At 37.9% G+C, this 21,284-nt stretch overlaps 3 protein-coding genes across 4 annotated transcripts; all 3 read left to right on the plus strand.

Moving 5' to 3' along the window:
• The first annotated feature begins 467 nt into the window (after positions 1-467).
• On the plus strand, positions 468-4,457 carry si:dkey-32e6.3 (uncharacterized). Its single transcript, XM_058763549.1, has 5 exons — positions 468-1,161; positions 2,155-2,549; positions 2,626-2,786; positions 2,869-3,001; positions 3,086-4,457. Exons 1-5 carry the CDS (start codon positions 897-899, stop codon positions 3,254-3,256), a joined length of 1,125 nt encoding a protein of 374 aa, XP_058619532.1. The 5' UTR covers positions 468-896; the 3' UTR covers positions 3,257-4,457.
• Positions 4,458-4,972: 515 nt separating this feature from the next.
• Positions 4,973-9,977, plus strand: lrrc23 (leucine rich repeat containing 23). 2 transcript variants are annotated; one of them, XM_058763930.1, is made up of 8 exons: positions 4,973-5,021; positions 5,173-5,319; positions 8,313-8,422; positions 8,559-8,821; positions 9,044-9,174; positions 9,272-9,408; positions 9,536-9,734; positions 9,849-9,977. In XM_058763930.1, exons 1-8 carry the CDS (start codon positions 4,989-4,991, stop codon positions 9,888-9,890), a joined length of 1,062 nt encoding a protein of 353 aa, XP_058619913.1. In that variant the 5' UTR covers positions 4,973-4,988; the 3' UTR covers positions 9,891-9,977. The 2 variants fall into 2 exon arrangements, with proteins under 2 accessions (XP_058619913.1, XP_058619914.1); XM_058763931.1 differs by lacking the exons at positions 4,973-5,021; positions 5,173-5,319 and adding an exon at positions 7,735-7,853.
• Positions 9,978-11,146: 1,169 nt separating this feature from the next.
• On the plus strand, positions 11,147-20,959 carry tktb (transketolase b). Its single transcript, XM_058763000.1, has 14 exons — positions 11,147-11,445; positions 14,447-14,564; positions 14,663-14,776; positions 15,287-15,384; positions 15,653-15,844; positions 16,202-16,329; positions 17,474-17,670; positions 17,770-17,934; positions 18,676-18,832; positions 18,952-19,082; positions 19,204-19,287; positions 19,524-19,620; positions 19,839-19,958; positions 20,111-20,959. Exons 1-14 carry the CDS (start codon positions 11,342-11,344, stop codon positions 20,281-20,283), a joined length of 1,878 nt encoding a protein of 625 aa, XP_058618983.1. The 5' UTR covers positions 11,147-11,341; the 3' UTR covers positions 20,284-20,959.
• The last annotated feature ends 325 nt before the right edge of the window (positions 20,960-21,284 follow it).

A 21,284-nucleotide genomic window follows, 5' to 3' on the forward strand; every position in this document is an offset into this window, starting at 1 on the left:
TCTTACACAAACACAACTTTTCAGTTCAGTCGTGTGGTTTATTTATAGATTATTGTGATGTTTTAATCAGCTGTTTGGACTCTCATTCTGACGGCACCCATTCACTGCAGAGGATCCATTGGTGAGCAAGTAATGCTAAATTTCTCAGGTGAAGAAACAAATTTCTTTGCACAGCAACTGCTTTTGTGTATTATTTAACACAATATTTATGATGGTTATGTTGCATTTATTTTCTTTTATTTATTATGGTAATATTTTCTTATGGATAGGCTCTAGAGAAATACATTATTGGTTAGACTATTGACTGGCCACTTTGAACTCCCGCCAACGAGGTTATGCATGATTTCAAACAAAATATATGTAATATGGGCCCTTCATTTCACCATATTAAGTGGATGAATATAAACATACGAAATAAATATATTATGCGTATGCCAATATTTAACCAATGTAAGCCAGGTCAAGGTCAGTTGTTCTCGGTCGCCGGGAGGAGAAGGAAGGCAGCAGTAGGTGGCGCTCTCACCACATTCACCCGTAAAGCGCTGCTGGCAGCAGCCCCGCTCTTTCTCGCGGTATTTGACACTGACAAGGAAGTCATGCTGTCATTCTAAAAGCCGGTTTTAGAGCTCAGCTGTTTTCAGTCAAACGTTCTTTTTTAAACAAATGCAGTCAACGAATGTTTCTGTACAAATAGAGAGTGAGAGCATCACGTGTCAGGCTGTTTTCCCTCCGATTGAGATGTGTGTCATCCGCATAGGTCACATGGAATCTGGACGGATTCACCAGTCATTCATCCTCAGAGATATTCATCCTCGTTTACACTTAAGTATATTTGTTTAGTGTATATATCAATAACTGTAGTTCTAAATATATCCTCCTATAAACACTGTAGCGCTATGTATAACTCTGAGAGGATCCCTGAAACAAGTAACGTTATCGATCAGAACCAAACTAATGGATGCAGAAGTGATGTGAACTCTGACGGCACAGATCAAAATAAAGACCCCACTGATTCAATCCCAAGAGGACCTTCCAGAAGAATCGTTCTTCACTTGGATCTCAACAACACAATCCTTGTATCTGACGCAGTCACAAAACAAGGAACTGTAGCTGCTCTTGAATACTTCCTGTCCACGGTGACCTGGGGGCGCATGACAAAAGGTAAGAGCACTTATCTACCTTCGGAGTTTTCAACTTCTACAGACCAGAAACCCTCAAGCCAGCTTTCCATACAGCAGGCAAACCGGGGTCTCTAGCATTCTCTATTCTATTTCTGTTCTATCTACTTGTTCACTTTATATTTATTTAAAAAAAATAATAATAATAATAATCGCCCTCTAACACTAGTGCTCTCTATTCTTTTTCTATTTTATCTACTTGCTTTTTATTTATTTATATAAAAAAGGGACTCTCTAACACTAGCATACTCTATTCTTTGTCTATTCTATCTACTTTTTCTTTTTATTTATTATAAAAAACGACCCTCTAACATCAGCGTTCTCTATTCCATTTCTATTTTATTTTATTTGTTTTCTTTTTCTTTTTAAAAAATCACTTTCTAATACTAGCGTTCTCTATTCTTTTTCTATTCTATCCCCGTGTTTTCTTTTTATTTATTATATAAAATAACCCTCCAACACAAGCATTCTCTGTTAATGGTCGATTCTCTTTTTTTTTTGTTTTAATCAAAATATTAACCTTCTAACACCCGCATTCTCTATTCTTTCTACTTATTTTCTTTTTATTTATTATTTTAAAAAATTACCCTCTAACACTAGTCCAGCATTCTCTTTATCTTTTTCTATTCTATCTGCTTGTTTTCTTTTTATTTATTATTTTAAAAAATGTATACTGCATTAGACTAACTGGAAATTGTATATGAGTTTGTGTTTGTTTGTGTGTGTGTGTGTGTGTGTGTGTGTGTGTGTGAATTTAATTTATTTACTTATATAAAAATTATAAAATATAGTTCAATGCATTGTGTAAAATATAAGATATTTTTATATTAAATATAACAAAATGCCTTATTAAAATAGAGTGTTCATTTTTAAATGTTTACTTTTAATATTATAGTACATACAGTGGCTGTTTTGCATCATGACTCAAACACCTTTACCCAGCATCACGTCACATGGTTCTTCTCACTGTTCTCAGGTAAATGGGAGTGGTTGTCAGAAGCACCATCTCTCCTCCAGCCTTGTGAGGCCGCCATCACGTACTACTCTCAGTTTGGCCGAGTGGCAGGCTTCACCACCGTAGGTCCTGGCCGACGGTTCCGGAAGGTCCTGGAGGAACATCTAGAGCTACTCCGATGGCCGTCTGACTTACCTGCAGATAAAGAGTTGTCTGTTAAGGGAGAAGATGGGAAGCTGTATCACTGGATCCTCCCTTCCTTCTTCCAGATGCTGCAGGACTTGGTTTCACAGGGTGTGGAGTTCTCCATCCTGTTCCGTACATTCGGCACAGATCTGCCCCGTGTTCTCAATGCTGTCAAGCATGCTGTAGAGCAGGGCTCGCATCCGCTATTCCCCGACCTCCCGGCTCTGAAGGTATTTGATATGGAAAAGTAGGTTTTGTGTTGTCCCAGATAAACCGAGCCTTGTTAAGAACTGTCTCTTCTCACAGCTGAGGGTGAACGTGACCGCCGGACGCATCAAGTGCAGCAGTAAGGGCGCAACACTGATTCGTGGAGAAGAACATGTGTCGACAAGGGATGGAGAACGGCATGTTTACCAGTACCTGAGCTCTGCTGAGGGTCTGGGTGGCTTCCAAGACCACTTTGACTGGTGAGGAACCAGTTATGGATCTGAAAACAATGTAATTGTATTGTTTATCATTATCAAGTCTTTGTTTTGTTTTTTTAAATAGGTGGGCACGGAATACATACTCCATTTTAGGAGGAAAACCAGTCTGGATTGACCCTTTTGACCCCAAAGTTCAGCATATCTTCATTGATGACAACATTAGGCAAAACGATGAGGACACTATTGTCCATCCTAAGGTATTAGATGCATGTTTTCTCTTCTCCAGATTGACCGTTCCTTATGTTTTACCCATTCCACTGAGCATTCGCCTGTTTCTGCAGGTGTTTCTGGACCCTGAGGGCTTGCAGACTCGAACAGCCTCCACATCAGAGCTGTATGATCTGTGTCTGGTACAGAACGACCTGCTGAAGGCCATTTCTGAGCCTGGATATTTCACTCGACGCATCCAGATCTGCATGGAGAACTATGAGGGGAACATCCAAAAGGGATAGCCAAATGAATCTCAAGTCATACAGGGAAACACAAATTATGCATAAACACAATCCTGTAGTATGTGCATATATTATGTGGAAAAAACAATGTGTGAAATTCTCTGCTACAATCACAGATCGGCACCCTTTATTTACCTAATGAAGGATGTTGCAATCCATATATACATTACCATCATAATCAAGGGTCAGATTGGGCCCCTGAAGATGTAACAATCATAATCATCACATGCCGTAGTATATGTAGACGTTAGTATGGTCATAAGCATTGGCAGCTGCTTCATAGATCTATTTTGTTATACGCACATGTAAACCGAGGAAGGAAGATAATTTTACCAACAGTATTCTCAGGAACATTGTGTAGTTTTTTTAGTGTTATTTATTTTTTAATGCATTTAAAAAAAGTCGAATATCAAAACATTTTCATTTGTAGACATTATTTTGTGAAGAAGAATCTTTTTTCTTCTTTTTTATTTTTTTTTATTTGCTGTTACGCTAATTATAGCTTGAAAGCCTTTTGGTTTGTTCTAATACTAATTTGAAGCTGAGACTAACCAAAGCCGAATTTGCTAATATTTCTAACATGTTCATTGGATTGAGTTTACATTTATGCAGTTTTACACATTACGTGATTGTTTAAATCACACGTTGCAGTGACATGCTAAAGGGTCTGCATCCACCTCTAGTTTCAAAGTTCTGAGGTAAAATGTCTGGTTCCTAAAACAATGTCTGATCATATTCAAAATTTCCAATAACAATTAATGTTTTGATTCTTGTGGAATGCAGTTTTTCTCCCTATTTTTGAATCTATTTCCTCTCACCATCATTGGAGGATGTTAATCTACTGAAGCAAAGCTTGTCATTGCTGCTTTTAAGGCCATTGCACACTGAGTCCGAAAGTTTTGCAGATTAAAAAATAAATACGACCTCACGTTGTGTCAATCACGTTTACACACTGCCTCCGAAACTTTCGTCCATCTTAAATAAATTCGGATCAGGTTCGATTTTCTGCGTTTTCGTATCTGTAGCATGCATTTTGATAGGAAAGGTTGACGAATACGAAAAAGGCATGCGAAAATTTCAGACTTAGTGTGTATTGTTATTTAATGCATTATTTATAATGGCTATTTTGAAATAGGTTGTTTTGTTGTATGATTTATTATGATATTATTTTCATTTGGAGAGAGTTGCAAAAATAAAATATTTGGACTTTATTGACTGGTGACTTTGTGTTGATTGCCTCTGTATTTATCGTTTGTTTACATATGGTTCTCTTCTCATTTACATCTTATCTTAAGTTATAAGAATATTGGGATACTGAATAGTTACTAATATTTGCTTAAAAAGAAGAAGAAGCTCTTGACATATTTGTCAGCTTTCTTTTTAAACTTTTCATCAAAACGAAAACGATAACACGGCTGTAACATGACTGAGGTTTTGTTCGCAATTCTTGCACATGTAAACGAATACGTGAATCGCACTGCAAGGTTTACTTTAGTGCTTATATAAAACAACTTTCAGAATCTGAAAAAAAATCTTTGTTTTGGATTGACTAGTGTTATGTAAATATAACTACTATGCCACAACAAAAACTGCTTCTAGCAGATACAAGATTTGTAATGTAGGCAATTCATATTGAATATATAATGGATACATATTTGCATAGGTCAGGAGATAAATATGAATCATATGCATATAACACTATGTGGGTTGTACAGAGACCTACGGTGTTACTATGGTAACGGCAATAAACACCATTCAGCGCGAGGTGAGTGACAGAGAAAACATGTTCTAAACATGAAAATCCTTTGTTAATTCGTTCATTAAAGTTAGCTAGCGTGCTGATGATGTAATTGTGAATGAACTGACTCATTTAAACGTCGAATCGTTTATTTAAGCCGTGAAAAATTGATCAACAGGGTAACGTTAACCAAGACAGAAGAATAATGTCAGACTCCGATGAACGCGAGGTGTTAAAAGCAGAGACTGAGGAAGAGGATGAAGAAGGGCAGGGAGAGAGAAATGATCTTGAAGGAAAAGAGAAGATTTCAGGACAAGAGGATCAGGTAACTCAAATTTACATTAAAAGTCAATAAATAACTTCAAATAACACTTATCAGGTAAGGTTAAGATTTTGTTTTAAATATGTATTTTATTTTGTCTTATTTTATATTAGCCTATATTATATATACAAATTAAACTGAAAATAAAAAAAATATTTATCAGATGACTGCTACTTTCTGTAGCCTACTTTCTTCTGCACTGGAAGCTCCTGTAGCCAAGACAAATACCTTGTGTGTGTAATAGGGTGTACGATATTGAAAAAAAATGATATCTCGATATTTTTGGGGATTTTTTCGATAACGATAATTAGACGATATTTTGCCGAGTGTGTTATTGTGCTGATATCTGACTAGCAGTTTTTGATATTCTTCATATTCTGTGTGGTCAGTTCACATTTGATAGAACTTAATCTTTTCATATAAGTTTAAATTGATTTTTACTTTTTATGGGCAATTTTACCTTTAATAAAGTTTTTGAGTCAAATTGTTACATTTAACCAGTCAATTAGAATAATAAGACATTTAGGCTGTTACCAAACAAAAAAACAAACAGTATCAACAAAATTAATCTTTACAGAAGTTGCATCTGAAGTGGCATTTAGATATACAGGTGCATCTCAATGAATTAGAATGCCGTGGAAAAGTTCATTTATTTCAGCAATTCAACTCAAATTGTGAAACTCGTGTATTAAATAAATTCAATGCAAACAGGATTGTAATAATCCACCACTAGTGTGCAGCATACACTTGGATGATGCGACGGCAGCCACAGGACAACAGCGCCAGTGCGCTCACCGCACACCAGCTACAGGTGGAGAGGAGAGAGAGATAGAGTCAATCAAGTGGATGGGGATTATTAGGAGGTCATGATTGACAAGGGCCAGAGGAGGGAATTTGGCCAGGACACCGGGGTTACACCCCTACTCTTTACGATGAGTGTCATGGGATTTGACCAGGCTCAGCCCTGCTTAGCTTCCATGGGCAACCGGTCTTGGGCTGCAGGGTGATATGGCTGTGGCGTGTTATGGCTGTGGCATGTTAACAGAAAGTTGAGTGGAAGGAAAAAGTGTGGAAGAAAAAGATGCACAACCAACCGAGAGAACCACAGCATTATGAGGATTGTCAAGCAAAATCCATTCAAGAATTTGGGTGAACTTCACAAGGAATGGACTGAGGCTGGGGTCAAGGCATCAAGAGCCACCACACACAGACGTGACAAGGAATTTGGCTACAGTTGTCGTATTCCTCTTGTTAAGCCACTCCTGAACCACAGACAACGTCAGAGGCGTCTTACCTGGGCTAAGGAGAAGAAGAACTGGACTGTTGCCCAGTGGTCCAAAGTCCTCTTTTCAGATGAGAGCAAGTTTTGTATTTCATTTGGAATCCAAGGTCCTAGAGTCTGGAGGAAGGGTGGAGAAGCTCATAGCCTTTGAAGTTGCTTGAAGTCCAGTCTTAAGTTTCCACAGTCTGTGATGATTTGGGGTGCAATGTCATCTGCTGGTGTTGGTCCATTGTGTTTTTTGAAAACCAAAGTAACTGCACCCGTTTACCAAGAAATTTTGGAGCACTTCATGCTTCCTTCTGCTGACCAGCTTTTTAAAGATGCTGATTTCATTTTCCAGCAGGATTTGGCACCTGCCCACACTGCCAAAAGCACCAAAAGTTGGTTAAATGACCATGGTGTTGGTGTGCTTGACTGGCCAGCAAACTCACCAGACCTGAACACCATAGAGAATCTATGAGGTATTGTCAAGAGGAAAATGAGAAACAAGAGACCAAAAAATGCAGATGAGCTGAAGGCCACTGTCAAAGAAACCTGGGCTTCCATACCACCTCAGCAGTGCCACAAACTGATCACCTCCATGCCACGCAGAGTTGAGGCAGTAATTAAAGCAAAAGGAGCCCCTACCAAGTATTGAGTACATATACAGTAAATGAACATACTTTCCAGAAGGCCAACAATTCACTAAAAATGTTTTTTTTTTTTATTGGTCTTATGAAGTATTCTAATTTGTTGAGATAGTGAATTGGTGGGTTTTTGTTAAATGTGAGCCAAAATCATCACAATTAAAAGAACCAAAGACTTAAACTACTTCAGTCTGTGTGCACTGAATTTATTTAATAAACGAGTTTCACAATTTGAGTTGAATTACTGAAATAAATGAACTTTTCCACGACATTCTAATTGATTGAGATGCACCTGTATTTACACACTGTTTAGGACATGGAGTGCTTTAACCTGCAGTTACAAATGCATAATGTTTTGATATTTTAAAACATAAAACATTAAATACTGATATTTGAAATTATTTTAAAATGAACAGAAACTTTGAATGTGAAATTAAAACCGCCAGTAGGTGGCAGCAAGTCACTGTAAACAAGTGAGTCATTGCGACTGAACCGAATCATTTAACGGTTGATTCATTCAGGAACTAAACATCGTCTTGTTGCTCAAATAAGAAAAAACAGTGCTGTAGCTGTGGAATTATTTTTTGTTGGCGAAATGGAGCAAAAACAGGCAATATGGTGTCTAAAATGTAAGTCTCTTAATATTAACTTATTGTTTATTGAACAGTTGTATAAAATCAATATCACAATCATGCTTATTTTTTAACAAAAAACGGCACTCTTCGTGTGATTGTAACTATATGAAATGATATACAGTATACACACATTTTCTGCCCTCATATCTTGAATTTTGCGATCATTCTTAATGCATTTTAATAGACTGAATTATGCAGTGAAAGAACACACTCTAAATGCGCACGCGCTCAAGTCTAGACTTCACGTAATGAATGCGTGCTCTCTGTAGGGATGTTTTGTTTGGTTTTTGCAAAATACTCGATAATGTCAAAATGCACATCGTTAAAACAACAATTACGATATTATCGCAGACGATATATATTGCACACCCCTAGTGTGTAAACATACTTGGTAATAAAGCTCTTTCTGACTTCTGACATTAAGATTGTCCATGAATTTGACTTTATCACCAGCTAAAGCCCTGTCCACTAACCCAGGACATGATGGTGAAAAGCTTGTCCTTATTGTGTCGCACAGGGAATGGTCTGTCTCATGCATATGTCAGACTTGACCTTAAAAGCAAGTAAGCTTGTCTTGAATGTTCTTCTTATTCCCATCATTTCCAACATACTACCATACACATTTACTGTATCTCAAGTATACAAGTAAGTTGAACATAACCATTTTAAATTGTTTTTCACCGTACCTTTCTTAACCAGGGCTCTGACAGACCTGGCCTTGCTCAGCTCCTTCATCCATCTGCGCTACTTGGACATCTCCTCCAATCATTTATCAGACTTCTCTCCATTGGCTGATCTCACCCAGCTGCTGTGGGTGAAAGGAGATGGCAACCTGCTTCAGAGGTTTGAGGGTCAGCCGTTTGGCAAACTCACTTACCTACAGTGGCTCAGCTTTGCCAACAACCGCCTATTTGATGTTAAAGGTCTTGGAGGTCCAGCACTGGAAACCCTCAATCTCACTGGTTAGTTAGATCCATTTAGTAGATTACTTTACTTTTACAATTACCAACCACAATGGTTTCGTTCAACAAAACTAGAGTGGTGTATTTAGCTGTATTTCACATACGTGATTCAAAACATTATGAGCTGTCCACATTTCATTGTAATCTGCTCTGGACAGTAACCATGCAACGTTAAGCTTTATCTGCTGCACTAAACACCAACATTTCATTATATATTTTTAGGTAATGGTATCCAGAGCATGCAGGGCCTGGAATATCACAATCTGACCAATTTGGTGACTCTCGAGCTAAGAGGAAATTGTTTGGAAACTACAGATGGCATTTACCTCCCCAATTTACGCCATTTGTATTTGGTATAACTGCTTGTATTTATGTTTACTGTAGATAAAAGTACACGATACTGATTTTCTCCAATAAACTACCATCTTGCATTTTCACCCGACTATTTAGGCTCAGAACAACATAAAGCGATTGGAGGGTTTGGAGAAGCTCCAGCGTCTCAACACTCTTCACCTCAGAGATAACCAGTTGGAAACACTAGATGGACTCAGTACCAACATGAAATGTCTCCAATATCTTAACGTCAGGTAACAGGAATACTTTAGCACCAGGTTTGGCATTTTCCCAGTCTCTCTGAAATTGAGGAAGCAAATGTGTCTTGCTGAATAGAGTTATATTACCACTGTCTGACAACCCTCTTTTTCTTACCTTAAGAGGGAACCTTATATCTTCTATGAGGGCTTTGCGAACTCTAGCAAATGTGGGGCAAACACTGAAGGCCCTTGTGCTCTCGGACAACCCTTTAGCAAAGACTGACGATTACAGGCTGTATGTGATCTCGCATCTCTCCCAGCTGGAGAGACTGGACAAGGATCCCATCACGGCTGGAGAGAAGTCTGAGGCCCAGGAGAAGGTGCGGAACGTGTTTATGGCATATTCTGTGGTTAATTATCTTCACTGTTTGCATGTAGTTGTGCCAATAAAGGTCTATCAGACAGTATTTTAATTGTAAAACATCTTTTTTTAGGATTTTGAAGATGAATATGCTGAAGACCAAGAGGATAACTGAACAGGCTGTGCTACATTGAATACTTGTAAATATAGTTTTATATTCAATAAAGTACACTATCATAAAACGTTCTGGCTTCATTTCATGCAATATAGTTCCTGATGTGATCTTTATAGCTGTAGCTGCTGGTAAAATGATACTGTCTAGCACTTATCACTAGATATGATAACAAGGTAGGCCTACATATCACTGTAATCTAATACCTATTGTGAAGAAAACAAGGAAATGCATCTTATTGCAACCTAATTTACAAAAGAAAACAATATGTTTTAAAAAGGAAACAAGAAAGAATAAAAATAGAAATTGGGATCTTAAACATCTTTTGTTTTTATGTTTTAATTTTCTGCAATGTCACATACACTTTGGTATTCTATCAAAAGAGAACAAGAAATGTCACTTCCTGGTTTGTTCATATCATATCCATCCACATTAAAGGGGCAGAGCCTTTTTCTTTTAACTGTAAGCCTGACAGGAAATAATGGTCAGATTTTATTTTTTAATGGAACCATTTATTGAACAAAATATAAAAAGTTTGCATATGAGTTTTATTCAGACTGAACAAAAGCATGCAGTTTGGTGCAAATGTTATTATTTATATGGCCATAAAGATTCTGATCACTTATAATGTAAATCAATAGTATCTTTATAATGCAGACAACCATAAATATTTCCCAATAAGATGATGTTACATGTTATGATCGAAGCTCTGTAGTTTTTATTGTGAGGGGGTTAAAATGTATCAAAAATGTGTACTTGTTTTTTTTTTTTGTTTTTTTAATAAAATAAATAAATAAACCTAAGGAAATGTTCATCTTGAAATATTAATGACAGTATAAAAATGAATCACACTTTTACTTTATTAAAAAAGAGATGGACATTTTTTAGTTAGAAATTAGAATACTAAATTTGTGTATAAAATACAGTGCAGTGGGCTGTAAAGGGTTAATCAGTTTCCGCACTCAATTCCTCAAAACTGTCACCATGACTCGACGAATCATTGATTAAATCAGCTACTCCTTCAGTGATTTTACAACAATCGCAAACATTTAATCATTATAACAGTGTGTGCAAATGAAGATTTTGGGAAAAAAAAAAAAAAACCGAACTCACTTCTGTCTCGCCCTAATCTTATGTACGAGAGATTTATTACAACACACCCAGAGTTCTGTCTGTGTGCGGTCTTTGCCCTGATCTGGCAACCTCTCCTCTGCTGTCTGTTGCGAAAAGCGTTTCGTCCAATGGTTCGCTTCGTCGGATGAGTTGACAACTGACGTAACGCCTCGCTTAAAAGCTACAGCGCAGCGCGTTACCCGCGTCCCACACCGTGCTCGGCTCTGGTGCATACTGCGTTTATCTTAGCCATTACAGATTAACGTAGTATCAGAAGAGTTTATTTTTCTGAGTTACAGCACTCGCGTTCATTTCATCGCATTTCCACACACAGTTGAAACATGAGCTATCACAAACCCGACGAGAAAACTCTGCAGGCCCTGAAAGACATCGCCAACAAGCTCAGGATTCACTCCATCAAGGAAACATGCGCCTCAAACTCCGGGTAAAACCTTCTGCACTTATTGAAACTCATTTGTAACGTCTTTCTATGATGGTAAACGACAGATTTGCAACCGTATGAGTACGTTTATCTAATTTGTCGTGCAAATGTGCACTTTACATTCTTGCATAGCACGTGAACTTGGCGAGGGGGCCGGGCACATTGCTGTTCGCGTTACTTATTAATTCCGAATCATTCGACCTTTTTAGCGCGAGTCGTTAGCTTTGCGACATGTTTGACAGCTTTTTAGCCCATCGTTGCCTTCAAAGAGATGGCCAGCGAAAATTGGCTTGGCTCTCATCGCCCCTATAATTAGTACGGGTATGTGGGATTATAAAGTGTCAATTTTTAGTAAATTCTAAATTAACAATGGCGTGTAATTTCTGCGTAACGTATTATGCGCTGTGCTGCAATTGATAGATTGTGGCGATTCGTAAACGAGTTGTTCGAATCTTTTCAGAACGGCTGTTGGACCAGTTCACAGAACTGATTCAGAATGAACAAATCCCGACTCGCTGAACCGATTAAGTTGACCGAAGAGCATTTGGAGTGCGAAGATGTTCTGGAAATGTGTTTGGCTTGATGACATATAATAACAAATTGTTTAGTAAAAGTTGATTTGTAAATTAACTCATTTTAATGCATATTCTTTACGACTTTTTGTGTTGAATCAAGGACAATCACCCTTTTATACGTACTTGAGAGTATATTAATTTATACATGATAAACCGCAATATATGTTAACATATGACTTGATAAAACGAGCACGTAACGCCACGCCTGGTCAAGGCAACGTGATGACGCAATTACGCTGTGGATCTTTTTTTGAGCCGGTTCTTTGAAACAAACTGCTCGAAAGAACCGGTCCGTGAAAGTGATTCGGACTTCACCATCACTAATTAATTTATCTTGCGAGCTCGCGGCTGCACGCTTCACCTACAGGTTGTCACGTGGAGGCGTGTAGGTCTCGTGGTGACCGCTGTGCTGTGGGTTAAAGTGCTGTTAGGCACGATGAAGTTATGGGCCGATAGAAATCAAACCAAAAGCGCGCTTTATTCAAGTGTGTGGCGATAAGTTCAAATGAAGCTTGTGTAAAAGGAAAGCTTTGCTTTGGCATTGCTCAATCTCTGCGCCGCAGTTCTCTTTTGTGAGACTGACCACTATATTGCAACAGATGGTCATTTCTCAACATGAACTGAAATCGAAGAGGGGAGTTTCTAAACTTGCAGGGGATACAAAAGCTGCCTTATTAGATGGATTAATCCTATCAAAAAGAAAATGCAAATGCATAGTTTATGTAGTGAACACTATGCATCAGAGGGTTAATTTGTTACAATACTCTGCACACGCCCTTGCTGGCATGCAACAATCTTTCATTCATTGGAAATATTGTGAAGGAATTTCCCTGAGTGTTGAAATTTTTACCTGATACTATTTGTTTTACGGTTATGACACTTCCTCTCTTTTCTGTTCCTTCTCATTGTTTGATACCAAAGTTGTTTTTTTTCACAAGTCTTCTCAGGGATAATCACTTGTATACGTGTAGAGGTTTAAATAAGGAAGTATTGATCATGACCCAGACATTTGTCTGTACCTTTTGTAATCTAATCCTTCATTCTAAAACTGATCAGTAGAGATTTGTTTCTTAATCCCTTGTCCGTTTTCTTTATTTCAGCGTAAGTGAGTCACTGTATAGGACAAAGATGGTAATTCCTCAATGGTGTTTTGTTTACTGGATAATTAAGAATATATTGAAGAATAACATAAGACTGCATGGATTTCGACTCACAATAAAATTACAAGTTTTTTTTTTTTTTTTTTTTGAACAGACAGTTTTGTGACCACTGAATTGCATGAGTGATTTACAAACTCTGACTTCAAACATCCTGTCACTTTAAACCACTTTGGGAACAAACTAACTAACAGTTGTACTGCATCCTCAATTCAAGTTAAAGCTTAGTCATCTGTATGTTTTTAACAGCGTGTTTTAACTTAATGTTTTGATAGCTACCAGTGCTGCATTGATTTTTTTTTTTTTAATTTTTAATAAATATAATTAGCTTGACCGTTCTGAATGGAAGCTCATTTTTGCTGCGGAATAAAACATTTTTTAAAAAATATATTTTTGACTTTCAGAATTGAGAGATATAAATAATAGTATTGCAAGGTAAATAAGACAGAATTGTGAGATAAAAAAAAAAAAGATAAAAAAAAGGTAATTAGTATTACGACTTTTTTTTTTGTTTTTGTTTTTTTTAATTCCGGGGTGAAAATTGGCTTTCATAGTTCTGTGACTTACCCATTCATTACAGAAAATAAAATGATTTCAGTCCTCTTACTTGCCCTCATGTCATTTCAAACCTGTATGACTTTGTTTCTTCCATGGAACCCAAAAGGAGAAATTTAAACTAATGTACAGTAACTCTTTCGTGTAATTACAATGAATGACGCTTTCGAATTAAAAAAAAAAAAAAAAAAAAACAGATTTGGAGTGACACAAGGGTGAGAAAATGAAAAAGTTGATGTTCTAAAAGCTAAATACAATACAAGTTTATTTGTATAGCACATTTAAAAACCACTAATGTTGACCAAAGTACTTTACAATTAAAAAAAGACAGGCAATAGAAACACAAAGCATTTAAGCACTAGAGAGACAATTAAAAGTAAGAGGCTAAAATAAAATATATTATTGATATGTGATCATGGTTTGAGTTTGTACTGTTGTCTCTATATTTGAATATTAGAGGCCACAGCCCTTCTCATTATATGTCTAATATGATGTGCCTGGTTTGGCAGTAGCTGAAGTCATTGATTCTGATGAGGTCCGTTACTACACCTCCAACACCAATGATGACAGTAGCAACTTTTGCCCTTTAGTACCATTTGCAATTGCGTTCTAGTTTTTGAAGTGAAAGATAACCTGCATGTCTGATTGGTCTTTAACATCCAGCATGTTTGAGTTGATGGCTGGATTGACGATACTGATGTGTTTTCCCATTCACAGGCACCCCACCTCGTGCTGCAGCGCTGCCGAGCTCATGTCAGTGCTGTTCTTCCACACCATGCGCTACAAAGCCAAAGATCCCCGCAACCCCAGCAATGACCGCTTCATCTTGTCCAAGGTGGGCTGTCATTATGTGTTTGGTTGGGAGCTTCCTTTTGTTTTCTCAAAGTGATTTAGAGACTAAATGTATTCTACCCCTCATGCTGCTGTTTTCAGGGCCATGCTGCTCCCATTCTGTATGCTGCTTGGGCAGAGGCTGGATTCATCAAAGAGTCTGAGCTGCTAAACCTGCGCAAGATCGACTCTGACCTGGAGGGTCACCCCACCCCTGTGAGTAAGACCACTCTTATCACTGCTTTTGGGGTCGGTAAGGTTGTTTTAATGTGTTTGGAAGAAGTCTCAAATTCTCACTTAGGATGCATTTAAGTTGTGAAATACTACAATTTAATATAACTGCTTTCCATTTTAATGTATTTTAAAATGTAAATTATTGTTGTGATGGCAAAGCTGAATTTTCAGCAGCCATTACTCCAGTCTTCAGTGTCACATGATGCTTCACGAAATCATTCTGATTTGGTGCTTTAGAAAGATTTCCAATTGTCAATGTTAAAACCGTTGTGCTGCTTAATATTTTTGTGGAAACAGTGAATTTGTTTTCTGGATTCTTTGATGGTAGAAAGTTCAACAGAAATCTTTAACATTAGTTCTTCTGATTAAATGTATGCATCATTGCTAATTAAATCTATTAATTTCTTAAAGAAAATCTTGCTGACTTGGTGTATCAACTCTTTCACATAACCATTTATTATGCAGTTAACCTCACTTCCTTGTTTATTTCAGAAACTAGCATTTGTGGATGTGGCGACAGGTTCTCTTGGCCAGGGTTTGGGTGCTGCCTGCGGTATGGCGTACACTGGAAAATACTTTGATAAAGCTAGGTACGTACATTGGATTCGCTCTGTAAATTAAGTTACTCTACAGTTGTTGTGGTGTGTTTTTTTTTTTTGTTTTTTTTTAAATGATATATACTATGATCCATTGTACTGCATTGCTTGTTTACACCAAATTCAACACCTGATACTACTATTGCTCCTTATCAAGATTTTGCGCTCAGACCATAGTAATAATTAAATAGTGTAGTACAGGAAATTCCCATTTGATGCTGCTGTAACTGGATGTGTCTGTCTTGTCTCATTGCCTCATTAGCTATCGTGTATACTGCATGCTGGGAGATGGTGAGTGTTCAGAAGGGTCGGTGTGGGAAGCTATGTCTTTTGCCTCCTATTACAAGCTTGACAATCTGGTGGCCATCCTTGATGTGAACCGCCTGGGTCAGAGTGAGGCAGCACCACTGCAGCACAACATGAACGCCTACAAGGAGCGCTGCGAGGCCTTCGGGTGGGTTTAATGAATACTGAGAGTTTATCTCTTGCTTTGTTTGAGATGGTATGGTAGCGTACTATTTGTGCACAGTTCATATAATCCAGAAACGGATGAATTGTGCAGCACAGCAAACCTGGAGCTCCTAATGAAATTATTATTTTTTTATCGCACTCAGTTTTTATAAGATACATTGCAATGTTTTTTCAAAATCTTTCAGACCCATCAATGTATGGTTTCACTTACTGTTCAACGTAGTAGGCAGTATAGAGTGTGTACTATGCAGTGTGCTAGTATTCTATTGAGAACACAGCCATTATCTTTGTATTCCATATTTTGTTCAGTCCCTGGCATGTAACTAATTTGTTTCTTCAGCTTCAACACTTATGTGGTTGACGGCCATGATGTGGAGGAGCTGTGCAAGGCTTTGTGGCATGCTGAACAAACAAAAGGGAAGCCCACTGCCATCGTAGCCAAAACATTTAAAGGCAAAGGGCTAAAAGGTGACTTACTATATCCTGTACTGCAAGATCAGGGGCCCGTTCTTCGTACGTCGCTTATTACGTCTGAGATGATTTGAAAGATTCCAGATCTTCTAATCCTGATAATTGATCTCTGGTTAATTTGGTTTTTCAAACGAATTTGCGTATTTGATTAAAATATCTGGATTAAGTTGTCTAAGATTACTGCATATTCTCATGTTCCCCAAAAAGGGCAGATGTATCGATACTCGAAACCACGATCAGCAATGCAGCGATTGGCTGGCAGCAAGACAGCATTGTGATTTCATTATATAATTAAAAAAAAGACACCTGATGGAGAAAAAAAAAGAGAAATTTCTGGACCTTTATAAGGAAACAGCCAAGCGAACAAAACTATATAAATGTTATAATAGATAAATGAAATGTGCACTGTTTTTAATTTTTGTTTTTTGTTTTTGCATGATTCTCAATTATTTACGTTCACGATTTCTAGCATTTGTGCAGGCTTTACATTTTTATTTCAATGTTTTAATTAGCAGTTCATTTAATTTTATCTTTGAAGCAGATTTGTTATGTGACAGCATTAAAGTTCGTTAAGGGTCAAGATCATGTTATCTGCATCTCCTGCGCTCCAAGCCACTCCCATAACATCTGTCACCACTCAAATTAATGCACGACTCAGATTAACTGTATAGTATGTGTGTAACACTCAGTACAATTATAAAGTAATTATTTCCTCACTAATAAGTCTTTCAGTGAGTAGAACTGCCTGTGTCTATAGTATTATAGACTACACAACATTATTATATTATTTTCAAATGAATTTAAGTTATTATTCTTTTAAATTACTGTCCCTGGATCAGTAGGGTACTCTTCTAATAAAGTAGCAGTGGCTGGGACAGATTTTAAGTATCAATTCTGCTTAAAAAGATCTAATCCCGTTTACATGAAATAAGCCTGCTCCCGGGCAGGTTTAAGCTTACGGACCTGTTGCCATGACAGCAAGTCCAGGATAAGCTTCGAGGAACCAAATCATCTAAAATCAAGTGAAATCGTTAAAACAATAAAATCCAGCTAACTGAGTTAGCAATGTACAAAGAATGGGCCCCAGCATATCTGTTAAGATTGTCCACATTCTCATGGTCTGACCTGTTGTTTTGTTCAGACATTGAGGATCATGATAACTGGCATGGGAAACCTATGCCTAAAGACCGTGCGGAAGAGCTGATTAATGACCTCCTGAGCCAGATCCAATCACCCAATAAGCCCCTCCACCCTCAGCTGCCCAATGAGGATGTTGCTCTAGCTGACCTCACCCCCATCCACCTGCTCACAGCTCCAGGTTACAAGATCGGAGATAAGGTTATGAACTGACATTGTTTTTAAATGGTTCTTTTCTTTGAGTAAATTCTTCCTCAAAAGAAGGATCTATAAAGCTTCTGCTTTTGTTTGCCCACTCAGATGTCCACCAGGAAGGCTTATGGTGTAGCCCTGAAGAAGATGGGGGATGCCAGCCCTCGTGTGGTGGCCATGGATGGTGACACCAAGAACTCAACCTTCTCTGATATCTTTAAGAAGGCCCATCCTGATCGCTTTATTGAATGCTTCATTGCCGAGCAGAACATGGTGTGTAAATGGATGGGTTTTTTCTCCTCCTTTACAATGATAATTTACAAGTCATGATGGTAAAGCAAATGTATATTGGCTGACAGTGTGTGTCACGTATGTCACAAATGAATGGACCTGTAATCTGTGTTTGTAGAGCACTTTGTGATGATTTGTAGGTGTGGTGCACTATTCATACAGTGCATTGTAAATACCTTACCTCACCCTGTTAAAATGTTATCTGTTACTATTCACTTTCTGACTAATACTTTTCACTGCCAAGTGCTTACTCAATAGGACATGATTTCCCACAATGAGAAAGAATTCCTTTCTGCATAAACACGTGGTCATTCGGAGGTCAATATAATCTAGGAAGTTATTTTTAAGAAATATAATTTAATTAAAATGTAACTTTCAGCAGTAAGTAGTTAGGTTGTTGTATTAAGCAATGTACTGAATATTTTGTTACTATAAATGAGTAAATATTAATTAACATTTAATGTTTGGGGTAAGATTTTTATTTTTTCTTTTAAGGAAAAAAAAAAACTTATTCAGCAAGGATTTATTCAATGTTTTTCCTTCTGAATCCTGATTTATATAACAATTAATATTACCATTTTATTGTTTCTGATACGATAAGAAACAAATTTAAGAAAAAAAAAAAACTTACTGACCTCAAAGGTTTGAATGGTAGTATAAGTATATTAGTAATGGTATATACATTGTATTTTATCTAATAAAATTATGTATTTAATTATCCAGGTGAGCGTGGCCATTGGTTGTGCTACACGTGATCGCACAGTTTCATTCGCCAGCACTTTTGCTGCCTTCTTTGCTCGTGCCTACGACCACATCCGTATGGCAGCGATCTCCCAGTCTAATGTCAACCTGGTCGGCTCACACTGCGGTGTTTCTATTGGTAAGGCATTGTGCAGTGAATGCATGGATTCTTGCCATTTTGTCTGGGATTAATTTAGTCAAATCTCTTCAGAATCTGAAGTTTCTTTGAAATGTTTCTTAACTTCTGATTTTGTCCAGGTGAGGATGGCCCCTCACAGATGGCACTGGAGGATCTCGCAATGTTCCGCGCTATCCCAACATGCACAGTGTTTTACCCTAGTGATGGAGTATCTACTGAGAGAGCCGTGGAGCTTGCAGCCAATACAAAGGTGTGTTTTTGTTTCCACTTGATGGTCTTCTGTAGGTACAGTCACCATTTTTTTTTTGGCAAGACAGAATAATTTGGTATTTGTTCTTTGACTCAGTGTTCATGCCGTTTCCTGCTTTCAGGGTATCTGTTTCATTCGTACCAGCCGACCTGATACTGCAGTCCTCTATGATGCTGGAGAGAAATTTGAAGTTGGCAAAGCCAAGGTGAGAATAAAAAAAAAAAAAAAGGACCAGAACACACTTTTAATTAATGTATTTATAGTTTCTGTATTTGGTTACAAACTACAGCAAGAAAGGCTAAATTTAGCATCCATGCAGAACATTGTCATTTTATTGTAATGTGTTTAGAAAGGCAATGAGCAAATGGGGCCTCCTGTTGGACAGCTGTGAAATGTCTGGTTCGCAAAGGTTGTTCAAACGGTTCTCTTTCTGTCCTGTAGGTGGTGCGGCAGTCTGACAAAGATCAGGTGACTGTGATTGGAGCTGGAGTAACACTGCATGAGGCACTGGCAGCACATGACCAACTGGCCAAAGAAGGTTTGTTCAGCACCTACTGGCCATAATAGGACATTGTGTTACATTGCTAGAATTAACAGTACCTCAGTTTCACTTTAGAGAATTAAAATGTTCATCACACAACTCGTGATGAAAGTATACTAAATGTATAATTTTGTGTAAAGCTCTTTGTGTCAAAGAAAGAAAATCCTTCAAATCATGTTATTGTTTAAAAACCATGAAATACTTATTTTCCCCAGGTGTGAACATTCGGATTATCGACCCATTCACCATTAAGCCCCTGGATGCCTCCACTATTGTGGCAAGTGCTCGTGCCACAGGAGGAAGGGTAATCACTGTAGAGGACCACTACAAAGAGGGTGAGGTGGTGTTTGTTTTTTGTTTTTTTTTCTTCAGTGAAATACCTTCCAGATTAAAGGGGAAGACTAGCTGTTTTCCCTCTTCCTGTTGCTTTCTTTCTTTAGTCCCCCGTGAGAGGTATTTTATGTTGGTTCCTCTGCTCTCATTGTAGGTGGTCTGGGCGAGGCCGTCCTGTCTGCAGTGGGTGAAGAGCCTGGCATTGTGGTGCACCGGCTGGCCGTGAGCCGTGTGCCTCAGAGCGGCAAACCGCAGGAGCTTCTGGACATGTTTGGCATCAGTACCAAATCTATCGTTGCCGCCGTCAGGCGTACTTTCGCCAACTGAAACTCTTTGAACCACCCTGAACTACACCCTTCCTCTTTCTCCACTCTTAACCCGACTCTAAAGACAAGCTCACCACACATCCTTATCATTCCAGAAGCTCACGGATATACCTAACGTCTTAGTGTGTGAAAATACTCTAACTCGTGCACTATAGTCTATACAGTGTCGACCATAGCTTTGGAGTGTTTTCACTTTACATCATCATCAGTTTTGACTTCTTGAAAACTTTAAGTGCCGCATTAATAGTAGTTTTTAAAGGCTTGGAAGTGTGGATTAGATCAGAGTGCATTGCATTTGCATTTTTCTGAATAACATTAAAACAATGACCATTTCACGTTAAGTCATTTCATCCTTTCCTTAGCTTTGACTCTGTGTGCTTCCTGTAATTATTACAAGCCAGTATCATGAAAAATAAATTTGACGTTAGCCGTGATGGTGCTTTCAGAGAGTAACAAAGTATACAACTGTGTTTTTTTTTTTTTTTTTTTTTCACTGCTGTTGCATAAGCTACTGGACCACCCAATTTTGGAAAGTTAGTACACGAACGGTTTGGGTTTTGGTGATTCTGATAAAGTGTATCTCGTGTTACTGAGACAACCTCATTGTCATTGCTTGTGTAAACACAGTTTTCACAGAATTTGATGTAATGTGTTAATAAATTTAACTGCCCATCCAATGTGCCTATATTCTGTATTTCTGTATTATCTATCAATTAGTTAGTCGGTTTGTGACCTGTAGCCTTAAGTTAAACCAGATTCATGAATCATGATTTGGTACCTGCTGGTACACAGTCCATCCATTTTGTGCTATAACAGACGGCGAGCTCACTTTGTTTCTACTTGACAGGTAAAATGTTATAGAAATAGAGGGCGTGTATAATTCTAATATCTTTTTTAACAGTCTATGGGCGTGTATAATTCAGCTAATCTGATGGGCTATGCCTATGGGCTAATGTTATAGACCAGTCTCAAACTCAATTCCTGGAGCGCCACAGTTTAGCT

This window comes from Onychostoma macrolepis, chromosome 23 (genome assembly GCF_012432095.1).
Source record: "Onychostoma macrolepis isolate SWU-2019 chromosome 23, ASM1243209v1, whole genome shotgun sequence".
Taxonomy (NCBI): domain Eukaryota; kingdom Metazoa; phylum Chordata; class Actinopteri; order Cypriniformes; family Cyprinidae; genus Onychostoma; species Onychostoma macrolepis.